The sequence below is a fragment of the Oncorhynchus clarkii genome, chromosome 7 (assembly GCF_045791955.1).
Source record: "Oncorhynchus clarkii lewisi isolate Uvic-CL-2024 chromosome 7, UVic_Ocla_1.0, whole genome shotgun sequence".
Taxonomy (NCBI): domain Eukaryota; kingdom Metazoa; phylum Chordata; class Actinopteri; order Salmoniformes; family Salmonidae; genus Oncorhynchus; species Oncorhynchus clarkii.
This window is the reverse complement of record NC_092153.1, coordinates 39,833,563-39,846,277: the sequence shown is the minus strand read 5'-3', so window position 1 is coordinate 39,846,277 and position 12,715 is coordinate 39,833,563. Positions and strand designations below refer to the sequence as shown.

At 46.4% G+C, this 12,715-nt stretch overlaps 1 protein-coding gene across 1 annotated transcript in view; it reads right to left on the bottom strand.

The window, feature by feature from the left end:
• LOC139413280 (guanine nucleotide-binding protein G(i) subunit alpha-2-like) overlaps positions 1 to 12,715 on the bottom strand; it is a 163,454-nt gene that overhangs the window by 9,174 nt on the left and 141,565 nt on the right. The window contains exon 5 of the mRNA XM_071160475.1: positions 1,977 to 2,105. Within this exon, the coding sequence (XP_071016576.1) occupies positions 1,977 to 2,105 (129 nt within the window). The remainder of the gene's footprint in view (positions 1 to 1,976; positions 2,106 to 12,715) is intronic.

The following is a 12,715-nucleotide window of genomic DNA, read 5'->3' as shown; positions in this document are numbered from 1 at the left end:
GCATAGGAAAGGCATACATTTCATAAGTCTGAATCAGGCCCACGGTGAATAGTTCTGCTGTTTTGGGCTGCATCCTTGCTCTCCAGTTCTTCTACTTTGTTCTTGTAGAAGTGCAGTCCAGTGTTGAAGCTCAGCTCCATTCTCTGATCCATCACCTCTTTCTCCAGCTCCTCTACTTGGCTCTCACCGGCTGTCACTTTGGCTGCCATGTTCATGTAACGACCCAAGCTGATACGTCGGAAGGCATGGGGTTCTCTGAGCTTAAATTGTTTCTGTATCAGAGATAGCGACACAAAACAAACAGACATAGCTAGTGAAAAAAAGAAGAATTATTCTTTCTTCTTTCATTTTCTCTCTAATGTACCACATCTCTTTTCCTTTTCTGTTGCCGTTGTCATTTTTATGCCATTCATTCTGTTGGTATTTTCCTGGAGATTAGTTACCATAGCTACAGTCGACGGGATGGAGATAAAAAGAAGTCTTTTTTTTCTTATCGATTGTCCCCATGTATTATTCATCCCTGACATCGTGTCTGTGACAGAAGGCAAATGTCAGCCAGCCCAGTGCTCTGAGTTTAGCTGGAACCAGGTCACTGTGGACTCATGTCAGACCTCTTACACAGGCAGACAGGAATGGCCTGATTATCACCATGTTTCTCATCGTCTATCTGGCTGTTTGAAGCGTGCCACTGAAACTTGAATGGATCTGCCACTGTATCAGGTGTGATGATGTTATTAGTTGACGCTACAGTTGTCAGCAACACAGTGACAACCAAACTGTAACAAGTCTGATGGAAGTATGAGATGTCTTAAAGAGATGTGCCTGGGTTACTGTCATCTCTGAACCTTGACTGCACAACGTGCACCTCATACTAGACCAACTAGCAGCTCTCTCTATGTTCATGTACCAGTGCTTTCCAGTAGCATCTCTGCTCTGCTATCAACATTGTGTAAATTACAGACGAGTTCAGATTTCACTCGGAAGTCAAATGAATGGTGATACAAATAGAGCTTTGATAAAAAAAAGTGTTGCGTCCCCCTCAGGCTGTTCAGAGCCAGGAAGGCAGAGGGGGTCTCACAACACTTCCTGGTCAGCCAGAGGTCACACACTCATTCAGTTGCAACACAAACATGTAGGACACACACAACCACATACACTTCGGACATATCTAAAAAAGCAACGTTTGAAATGTGTTCTACCCTCTTTTGGCTTCAAGTCTCGAGTGACTGGTGTTACGGGGAGACATTTTAAAATGTTGTGATTGGCAGAACTACACATGATAAGGAAGCAGCACACATCTAAAGAAGGTTAAAGACAAGGGGGGGCAGAAAGATAGACCAGGGGCTGGTATGTTTATATTTGTGCAATGAATACATTTTCACATTAATGTAATAATGTAATGCTAGTCCTCCCGAGTGGCGCAGCGGTCTAAGACACTGCATCGCAGAGCTTGTGGTGTATCTACAAACCCGGGTTCGATCCCGGGCTGTGTCGCAGCCGGCTGCGCCTCGGAGACCCCATGATGCAGCACACAATTGGCCCAGAATCGTGTGAGTTAGGGGAGGGTTTGGCAGGCCGGGATGTCCTTGTCCCATCTCGCTCTAACAACTCCTGTGGCAGGCTGGACACATGCACGCTGACATGGTTGCCAATTGTAAGGTGTTTCCTCTGACACATTGGTGCGGCTGGCTTCTGAGTTAAGCGAGCAGTGCGGCTTGGCAGGGTCGTGTTTCGGAGGACGCATGGCTCTTGACCTTCGCCTCTCCCGAGTCCATACGGGAAATGCAGCAATGGGACAAGAATGTAACTACCAATTGGATATCACAAAATTGGGGAGAAAAAGGGGTGAAGAATAAAAACATATATATATATATATATATATTATAATAACAATGTAATGCTCAGTTTGCCCCAATACACAAAGCCATACAAATAAACACTAGTCAGGTTGCCAAGTTTGTTCTGAGAGCCCTTACTTGAAGTGCAAGTCTTTGAAGGTGAAGTGTGTCTCCACGATGCCAGTGGTCTTGACTCTGGTCCGCAGCACGTCCTGCTGTGTGGGGATGTAGTCCGATTTGGCTATCCTCTCCATTTCATTCAGGTAGCTGCGGCAAACACACAGATAATTATGAGGAGGGGAGACACTCACACACACTGGCAAGACAATAACACACACACACCCACACATCCAAGCAGAGACACCAACCACAGATGTTCTCTGCTGTTCTGTTTTAGCACAACAGTGATTCTGGATTAGTTCTGTTAATCACGCACGGCCACAGAGTCTGTGCGTGCTGTGTTTTTCTACATTTGTTCTAGGCCATAAATAGTCATGTTAGATCACCTCTCTCTCTCACTCCCTCTGCTTTTCGCAAAGGGAACATTTCTATGGCAACGGCACTTTTCCCCCAGCTTCACTTCAATGGGTTTTTACGCATGATATTTTAAGCATTATGGAAAGCAAAATTGGTAGTTTGAGCTGTAATCCATGATGCGTAGAAATCCCAGAGCTGTCACTGGGAGTTAAGATGAATGAGATCGGCCACTCCACGTGCTATTCGGTTGTATGTGAGGTGACATGAGATAAGAAGCTTCACATTCCATGTTGTCATTCAGATCAATATGTGTCAGGGACATCAGGGCTAAAATCAGATCTATAACGCAGAGCCATAGATCAGGCACCTCGGATGCGACATAAAAAATTAAAAGATGGAAAAGTCATCGGAGGTAGGGATGATTTCACTGTGTAGAACATCTCACTCTCCCACTCTTCCTCTCTCGCTCTGCTTCCCTCCCTCCCTGTCTCTCTCTCACTCTGCTTCCATTTGTAATGTGGGAGGGCCGTAGCACTCTGTCTGTAATTCTGTTCCGTACTGGACACAGCCTGTCTGCTCTACGGATTGAATCATCAGCCAGGGCCAGAGCTAGCTGGTACCCCAGCTGGTACCCCAGCCAATAGACCATGAACACAGCACCGACAGGGATACTGACTGACATGCTCACAACATCAGTAGAATGGATTTGGTTTTCTCCACTGGACGATGTAGGTTTCCGCTATACTCCTTAATCAATGTGATCCTGGCAACGTCTATAGATATACAGTATCCACGCTTTACCAAGATCACATTGATAAAGGGGTATAAACTACTACATGGTATGGTGGAGCAAACCAAATCCATTCAACTAACATTCCAAGCAGAGCTCTATTCTTTATGATCAGAAAGTAGAGTATTGATCAGAGTATTGATCATATAAACCCTTCTGCTCTGATGTTACAGACAGACAGACAGACACAGACATGCAGACAGACAGACAGTGACCATATAAAACACACTGTATGTAAAATAACTCATGTACACTGTAGCCTTGTAAAGCAGCAGGGATCCATTCTATAGTGTTCATCCTCATGACCATAGATTCCTCATTTCCCTAAATCAGTCAATACAACCTCTGTCAATAGTGGTTTCAGCTATGGGCCTGTGCTCCTGTGCCTTGAGACAATCGTAGATCCTCCAGCTCATTGTCACAAATGAGTTCATTAAGGAAAGGTGTCTGGTTGACTATCAACTTTTGAGTAGAGGAGCTCAATCGATGTATGAAGAAAACCGACAAGGTTCCAACTGATTCTGGATTGGATGGCGCTTCTGTCACCTTTAGAGAAGGTCACATACTAGTTGTTATTTTCTGGTATAACTAATAAGAAATGCATGTTATATTATGGTCCTAATACAATAGATCATTTTAGGAGGGTTGAGCAATGTGTAAGTTAACTGGTACTGGTATCTCCAGATCTCTTCAGCTAATTAACCAACGAAGTACTGAGGGCTGCACTGAAAATGGCTAATTTGTCAATGCCGTTAAAATGATCAAAAACATAGTCCTCTATTGATCGTAGGTCCATTGTCATTTCTACACAGTTTCGATTTGGTGTTAGTCATTTTAAGTATCGAATTTGTTTCCCCCCTAAAAATATATGATTTTTACGGATTGGACCCCCTCGCGTGTTTGATACCCCTGGTGTAGGGTATATATTTAACTCAGAGGGTGTCCTTAGTTTTCTGGAATTTCTCCTTTTCGATTTGCCAGGGTCGACTGCAGTCAGCGCTTCGTGCCCTTATGGGTCCCATGGGTTACACGTTTGGAAAGGCACCCAGTGAATTTTTACATTCTCTTCCTGAGGTTTTGTATCAGTTATTTACTCTCATCTTCAATTACTAAAGCAGAAAGATCTTTGAATGGTTAAAGTATATGTAAAGAATTTTGCTTGATGATGATGCTATTGATTGGGAAAATGACTGGGAGAATATATTTCCTCCTCTTCTTCCTCATCAAAGAACCACAAACCATCAGTGAATTCATTTTAAGCTCTGTCGTAGGTCGTACTGGACGCCACTTGTACGATTTTAGGCAAAACGGGATCTAAGTGCAAACTGTGACCTATGTTCCTCCAATACACTTGGCACATACAAACAGATGATATGGGGTTGCCCTGAGGTTTATGGGTTTTGGAGGAAAGTGTCGTCTATTCTCTCTGACACGATTGATAAAACTGTACCCTTTGAAGCAATTCCTCCTTCACCTAACGACGATTCAGGTATGCAGCTGAATGAGAAACAGTGTAAAGTGAAGTTAAAAAAAACACGTTGTTCCAGCGCTGGTTGCCACCTCATGACCTTCATATAAAGAAATGGCTGGCCTACTTTCAGGACGTAGTTATGTTGGAGTTATCCCCCGCCCGCATGAATAAAGCTAAACATACTCCTATAGAAATGTGGAAAGTAGTTGCCTCAATTATCTCCTGGTGATGTCATATGGGTAAACAATTTTATTGGGTGTCATTGTTATTTTATTGTAGTGCTTGTCTGTTGCTTCGTTTTTGTTGGTATGTTTATGTTTTTTAATATTATGCGTCGACTGGGGTTGGGGATGGGGTGCCGCCAGGGTTATGTTTGGGATGGGTGACTGGGGATGGGGTGCCGCCAGGGTTATGTTTGGGATGGGTGACTGGGTGGGAATGTGGGGTTGTTCAAAAAGGGGGAAATTATTTTGTGTTCTATTGATTCTATTGTTTCATTGTTTGTATTGCCTTTGTGATCCCCCCCCAAAAAACGATAGAATAATTAATTCACTCTGTTCTCTTGAAGTGAATGATGCATGCTAGGACATTCATCAACCTTGATATATAATCATTAGTGTGAGAGTGTATGGAGAAAACAGCATATGAAAACCAATGTAAAACCTAAGGGAATATGACTCTCCTTGGAAGTCATCCTAGAGGTCATCCTTGACCTTAAGGCTGACCCCTGCAGCTTGACCCTGCCCTGCAAGAGAGTCCTAATCCTGGGGCCTGCCAGGATGGAATCTCAGATAACTAATGAACACGTTATCATTCTTATGTTGTCCGGACAGCCAACCAGCAAGACAGAGCCATATGAGAGAGTCAGAGCATCAAAGCTAGGAGGAGGATCATGATTTAGAGAACGTTTCAGAGATTTGTCTGCTGATGCTTCCCCCTGTGGAGTAATGTGACAGGTTTCACACAGCAGCAGATGGGAGATGAGAGCAGGAGAGGAAAGGAGAGGAGGGTGAGGAGAGGAAAGGAGAGGAACACATTACCACCATACATCAGTCTAATGGGAGGCTGGCCAGAGGTATTACACAGTCCTGAGTAAACCTGATATGATACATACAAGCAATCTATCAATCCAACTGCCATTGTTATACCATCATGGTAAATACCCAGCCTTCTTCTCTAGTAAGAAATGAATGATCCCTATGTTTCTGTGATGCTATTAAAGAGGAAATTGGCAGACAAAGTCGAGTTGTTAAGCTGTATGCAAAGTAGATGGGTGCTCGTTTTCCAGTTTGAATAAAAAATAAACTAGCAGCAGGAGGGGATAGCGAGATCTAACTGGTGGTAAATGTTGGCCTCCTGGTGTGTGTGCAGATTGCATACTGATTGTAGTAGAGGAAGGGAAGGGATGGAGGGAGGAGTTGATATTGAAAGTCTTTCTGTTTGTCACACCCTGATCGGTTTTACCTGTCTTTGTGCTTGTCTCCACCCCCCTCCAGGTGTCACCCATCTTCCCCATTATTCCCTGAGCATTTATACCTGTGTTCTCTGTCTGTTGCCAGTTCGTCTTGTCTTGTCATGTCTTACCAGAGTGCCTTCCCGTTTTCATGTTTCTCAAAGGTTTGTTTCCTAGTTTTCCCGGTTCTGACCATTCTGCCTGCCCTGACCCCGAGCCTGCCTGCCGTCCTGTACCTGCCTGATTCTGACGTGATTCTGAACCTCTGCCTGCGCTGACGCCAAGCCTGCCTGCCGTCCTGTACCTGCCTGACACTGACCTGATTACGAACCTCTGCCTGTCCTCGACCTGCCCTTTTCCCTGTGTTAAAATAAATGATTGAGAACTGCACTTTCTACCTCCTGTGTCTGCATCTGGGTCATATCCTGAGTATTGATAGTACAAACTGGCCATAACTGACCCAGCAGACTCAGACCAGCTCCACAATACTGTCTCCCGGCAAGAAGCCACCATTGGAAGACATGAGGAGTTACTGCAATGTCTTATGGAGGGACTCCATATCCTGGCAGAACGCCATGACCATGCGTTCGATACATTGCTGGAGCAATTCTGCGGATTCCCTACAAGGCAGCAAGCCACACCAGTAATTCCCCAGACTCTCAGCAACACCACCACCAGCGGCACTTGTTCCCAGTATACCACAGTGTCCCGAGAACCCTGCCTACCTCCCCCGGCGTGCTACACTGGAGATTCTGGAACCTGCCGGGCCTTTCTCTCCCAGTTCTCCATCATCTTCGAGCTACAGCCTTCGTCGTTCCTTTCGGACCGCTCGAGGATAGGGTACCTCATAACGCTGATGTCCGGGAGGGCACTTGCCTGGGCTACGGGTGGTGTGGGAGCAACAGTCCGCCGTCTGCCTCAGTCTGGAGGAGTTTGTGGCGGAAGTACAGAAGGTGTTCGACTCTCCGTTGTCCGAGAGAGAGGGTGCTCGTAAATTGCTCCAGCTACATCAAGACTCCCGTAGTGTGGCAGACTACGCAGTGGATTTTCGTTGGTAACTGACAGTGGCGGCTGACAGGGCCTGGAACACGGAAGCATTTTTCGACATGTTCCTTCATGGAATATCGGAGTTGATCAAAGATGAGTTTGCAGCCCAGGAGCTGCCCATGGACCTCGACTACCTCATAGCCTTGACCATCTGGATTGATAGGCGGCTACGAGAACGTAGGCGGGAGAGAGAATATGTTCCCTGTCGCCCTCGCTCACCCTCGATTCTCGCCTCGCCTCAGAGGAATCCCGGAAACACTCAAAGTAATTTACGAGAGAATCCGATGTCACGCCGAGGGTGGTCGACTCGCCTCCTCTAGAGCCCAAGCTACTGGGAAGGGCTCGATTGTCTCCAGATTAACATTTATGTTGAACACCAGGAGCTGTCTGTATTGCGGGACTACAGAACATTATATTTCCACCTGTCCATTAAAAAGACAAGGCTCATCAATAAGTATGAGTACTCTGGTGAGCCGTACAGGGATTTTCCAATCTCTCATTACTCGCACCCATCTCTATTCCACCCTGTTGTGGGGGGCCCGGGCCAAATCACTCCGGGTGCTCATTGACTCTGGGGCCGATGAAAGCTTTATTGAGGCTACCGTGGTGTCGGAGCTGGGCATCTCCACTCAACCCCTCTCCATTCCCATGGACGTCAGAGGGCTGGATGGGTGCTCTATTGGCAGAGTCACCCGCACTACGATTCCGATCGACCTACGAGTATCAGGAAATCACACAGTGCATAGAGTTCCTGCTCATAGATACTCCCCACGTACCCGTGGTTTTAGGATATTTATGGTTCAAGAAGCACAATCCCCTGATTGACTTGGCTACTGGTTCTATCGTGGGTTGGAGCCCGTTCTGCCATGCTCATTGTCTTAAGTTGGTCCAGCCTGCCCCGGGATGTCTACCTGTAGGCTTGAGAGAAGCCTCGGATCTTCCGCCATTCCCGCTGAATACCTGGACCTCCAGGAAGTCTTCAACAAGGCCCACGCTACGTCTCTTCCTCCGCATCGACACTACGACTGCGCCATTGACCTTATCCCGGGTGGCTTTATTCCCTGTCGGGTCCAGAGACCAAGACTATGGAGTACATTGAGAACTCTCTCACTGCAGGGAGAATTCATCCATTGTCCTCTGCCGCAGGCGCAGGGTTCTTATTTGAGTGGAAAACAGCCTTTAACATGGCCAGTGAATACTATGAGTACTTAGTTATGCCATTCGGACTGACCAACACTCCTGCGGTGTTCCAGGCCCTGGTCAACGATGTGCTCTGGGACATGCTGGACCAGTTTGTGTTTGTCTACCTCGACGACATCCTTGTCTTTCCTGTTCAGCTCAAGAACACGTCCTCCACGTCCGACAAGTCCTTCAGTGTCTCCTGGAGAACCAGCTTTTCGTTGACTTCTTGATGCACCCATCCCGTTCACAGGATCATTTTCGTCAACCACAGCTGAATTGCAGAGCGCCAAATTCAAATTAAATCACAAAAAATATTTAATATTCATGAAATCACAAGTGCAATATAGCAAAACACAGCTTAGCTTGTTGTTAATCCACCTGGCTTGTCAGATTTCAATAAAGCTTTTAGGCGAAAGCATACCAAGCGTTTATGTTACAAACAGCTAGCAGCCAAGTAGATTGGTCACGAAAGTCAGAAAAGCAATTAATTAAATCGCTTACCTTTGATGATATTTGGATGTTTGCACTCACGAGACTCCCAGTTACACAATAAATGTTCCTTTTGTTACATAAAGATTATTTTTATATCTAAAATACGTCCATTTGGTTAGCCGGTTATGTTCAGAAATCAACAGGCTCAAGCGGTCACGACATCGCAGACTAAAATTTCAAATAGTATCCATAATGTTCGTAGAAACAGGTCAAATGTTTTTTATAATCAATCCTCAGGTTGTTTTTACAATATATAATCGATAATATATCAACCGGGAATGTAGCTTCTTCAGAGAGAGAGAGAAAATGGATGCTCCAAGCTATTGTGCATACAAAACGCTGCTGTCACCCAGCCATACAATGACGCGGTGTGATCTTTCTCGCTAATTTTTCCAAATAAAAGCCTGAAACTATGTCTAAAGACTGTTCACACCTTGAGGAAGCCATAGGAAAATGAATCTGGTTGATATCCCTTTAAATGGAGGCAAGGCATTCAATGGAACAGAGAGCTTTCAGGAAAAACAGCACTTCCTTGTTGGATTTTCCTCAGGTTTTCGCCTGCAATATCATATTCGCCGGACACATTCCTCAAGATTGACCTGCCATCCAGGCTCCCGTAGGCCCCTGGCTTTTGTCTGCTTCAACCACTCCCTTGTTCCTCACCGCCCTTGGTCCCATATATCCCTGGACTTTGTTACTGGGCTTCCCGGCAACACTACTATCCTGACGGTGGTGGATAGGTTTTCTAAAGCCGCCCATTTTATTCCCCTTCCCAAGTTACCCTCAGTCAAGGAGACGGCTCAGCAAATGGTGCAGCACGTCTTCCGGATCCATAGACTTGCGGTTGACATTGTCTCTGATCGTGGTCCCTAGTACTTGTCCTGGTTCTAGAATGCGTTCTGCACCCTCATTGGGTCGTCACCCAGCCTGCCCTCTGGTCTCCACCCCCAATCTAACGGCCAGTCGGAGCGAGCCAATCAGGACCTGGAGATGGCCCTTTGTTGCCTCGTCTCCGTCAACCCCACCACCTGGAGTCAGCAACTCATGTGGGTGGAATACGCCCATAACACCCTTCCCTGCTTGTCCACTGGTCTCTCACCCTTCGAGTGTTCCTTGGGATATCAGTCCCAACTCTTCCCTGAGCAAAAAGTCAGCATACCATCTGCCCAGATGTTCATCCGCCTCTGTCACTATACCTGGAAGAGACACCGGGCTGCTATTTTTGAAGACCACGTCCAGGTATCGTGACAAGCGGATCGCCACCAGACCCCTGCTTCCCGCTATCGGCATGGGCAGAGTGTATGGCTGTCCACTCGGGACCTGCTCCTCTAGGTGGAGTCCTGTAAACTTTACCCCTGTTTCATCATCACTGGAGATTCCCTTTCCCCATCTCAAAAATCCTTAGCCCCTTTGCTGTTCGTCTTCTGATGCCCCGCACCCTCCGTATCCATCCTATGTTTCATGTATCCAAGATAAAACCTGTGTCTCACTGTACTTTGTCTTTTGTACTATCGTCTCCTATGTCTGCATCTGGGTCATATCCTGAGTCGTGATACTGTTCCCTGAAGGAAGGAAATGAGGTACAAGAGAGCTATGGGGAGTTTGCTCGTCAGCGCCCTCTACTGAAGAACATTAGAATCACGCACGTCAAGAGCAATGACTGGTGGGAAGTCAATGACCCGGGAACGAGGGCCCCCCCCCTAGATAGCAGAACCGCTCCCGTGGTGAGGCGCCCGGTAGGGGGAAAGTGTGCACCGCTCCACAGAGGTAGGGAGTGATTCAAGGATAAGAGAGGGCAAGACCTCAACCCTCCCTGTATGTTGATGTATACCACCACTGTCCTGCTCTTGGTCCTCAACTATCACATGCTGGCCTGCCAACAATGGGAGAACGCGCCTGAGCGCTATGTACACCGTCAAAAGCTCCAGGTTACTGATGTGCAACGCACTCTGCAACACTACCCACAAAAATCTTCCCTTGGGGACATGTCATGATCACCTTGTGGGATACAACTCAACCCATGGGGATCTCTTATAGGCGTTGACACTGGCGAAAATGGACCAAGCAAAGCCAGAAACTGGCCTCCCTCTGCAGGGACAAGAATGCACGATTCTCGACTGAGTCTAAACGGAATGTGCTGAGATGGAGTCAAATAGCTCTTCTCTTGATTCACTATGAAACCCAGAGACTGAACATGGGAAACCAGCATGGTGTTACACCACCTGCTCCCTCGACTCCGCTACCACCAGCCAATCATGCAGGTAGTCCAATATCCCTATCCCCAGACACCACAGAGGTGCCAAACCCGCCTCCACAACTTTGGTGAAAGTGTGAGGCAAGAGTGAAAGCCTGAAAGGGAGGCCCATCAACTTGTAGACCACAGCCTTGAAATGGAACCTCAGGAACTTCCTGTGAATGGAATATATGGCCACAAGAAAGTATGTGTTTAACAATGTTTTAATATAAGAGCTGACGTTTGCCCTGTCCACTCTGGGTTTGTGGCCTTTATTTAACCTTTTTTTTAACTAGTCGAGTCATTTAAGAACAAATTCTTATTTAAAATGACGGCCTACCAAAAGAAAAAAGGGGGGCAGTAGCTGGGATTAAAAATATATATTTTTATAAAAATATAGGACAACACACACATCACGATAAGAGAGACACCACAACACTACATATAGAGAGACCTAAAACAACAACATTGCATGGCAGCAACATATGAAAACCTAGCATGGTAGCAACACAACATGACAACAACATGGTAGCAACACAACATGGCAGCATCACAACAAGGTAGCAGAAAGATTTAGGGAGTCCCATTGCAATAGGTCTTGGTCAGGTGGTTTAAGCATGTCCCAGTTTAGGTCACCTAGCAGGACAAATTCAGACTTAGTGTAAGGGGCCAGGAGAGAGCCTAGGGCATTTAGGGTACAGGCCGGTGGTGATGATGGCTGATAGCACCCAGCAACAGTCAACAAATAGTTATTTGAAAGTTTAATGTGTAAAACCAGCAAATTGAATTGTTTGGGGACAGACTTGGTGGAGACAACTGAAGGTGTTCCTTGGTAACGATTACCACTCCACCACCTTTGGAAGATCTGTCTTGCCGAAAAAGGTTATAACCAGAAAGGTTAACATCAGTGTTCAAAACACTATTTTTTAACCATGTCTCAGTAATGACCAACACATCTGGATTGGAGCTGTGAATCTACACTTTCAATTGATCAATTTTAGGTAATAAGCAGAAAACCCAGGCTTTTACGAGAGTGAAGTAAAGCAGATATCAGAGCACAAGTCAGAATTGGGCCTAGCAGTGCCACTTGGGGTAGTTGTCACAGCAAACATCTGGGAAGGGGGGGACCTCAGCCAGTGCCACCTCCCCTTTCAATGCGCTATGTGTGCGGGGGTTGCACACATTAAGAATAAACCCAGGAAAAAAACATTATCATGGAGGTGATCATGCCCACCAGTAATAGGTACCGGTGACACCGCACCTTGTAACCCAGCTAGAAAAGGGACAGACAGCTCTGAAAAACAGACTCCATCTGTGATAACAGACAGGGCCATTCGTAATTAAATCTAACTCCCAGGAACAAAACGCGTTAAGCAGGAGACAGACATCTCATCTTGGAGTTCAGATGAACCACAGAGACTGTGTGTGGGATAAAAGCACGATTGCCAATCGCCTACCGAGTCCATGACCTATACCACTAAGTACCTCATAGGGACCAGTGAGCTAGAGGGAGGACCCAGCAATGAATCCCAGTAATAAGACACCTATGGAAAGGGGTACCCACTTGTGGTTACCGAGCACCTAGCGAGCACGTTGTGCTTCCGTGGTACTGTATAGCCCACCATAGCCTGGCCCTTTTATAGGCACAGACAGAGGCACTTTTGTCACAGTACTGTATGCTAGCCGACATCCACATGCAGCTTATCAGTCTTGCTACCTGGCATTATCCCCG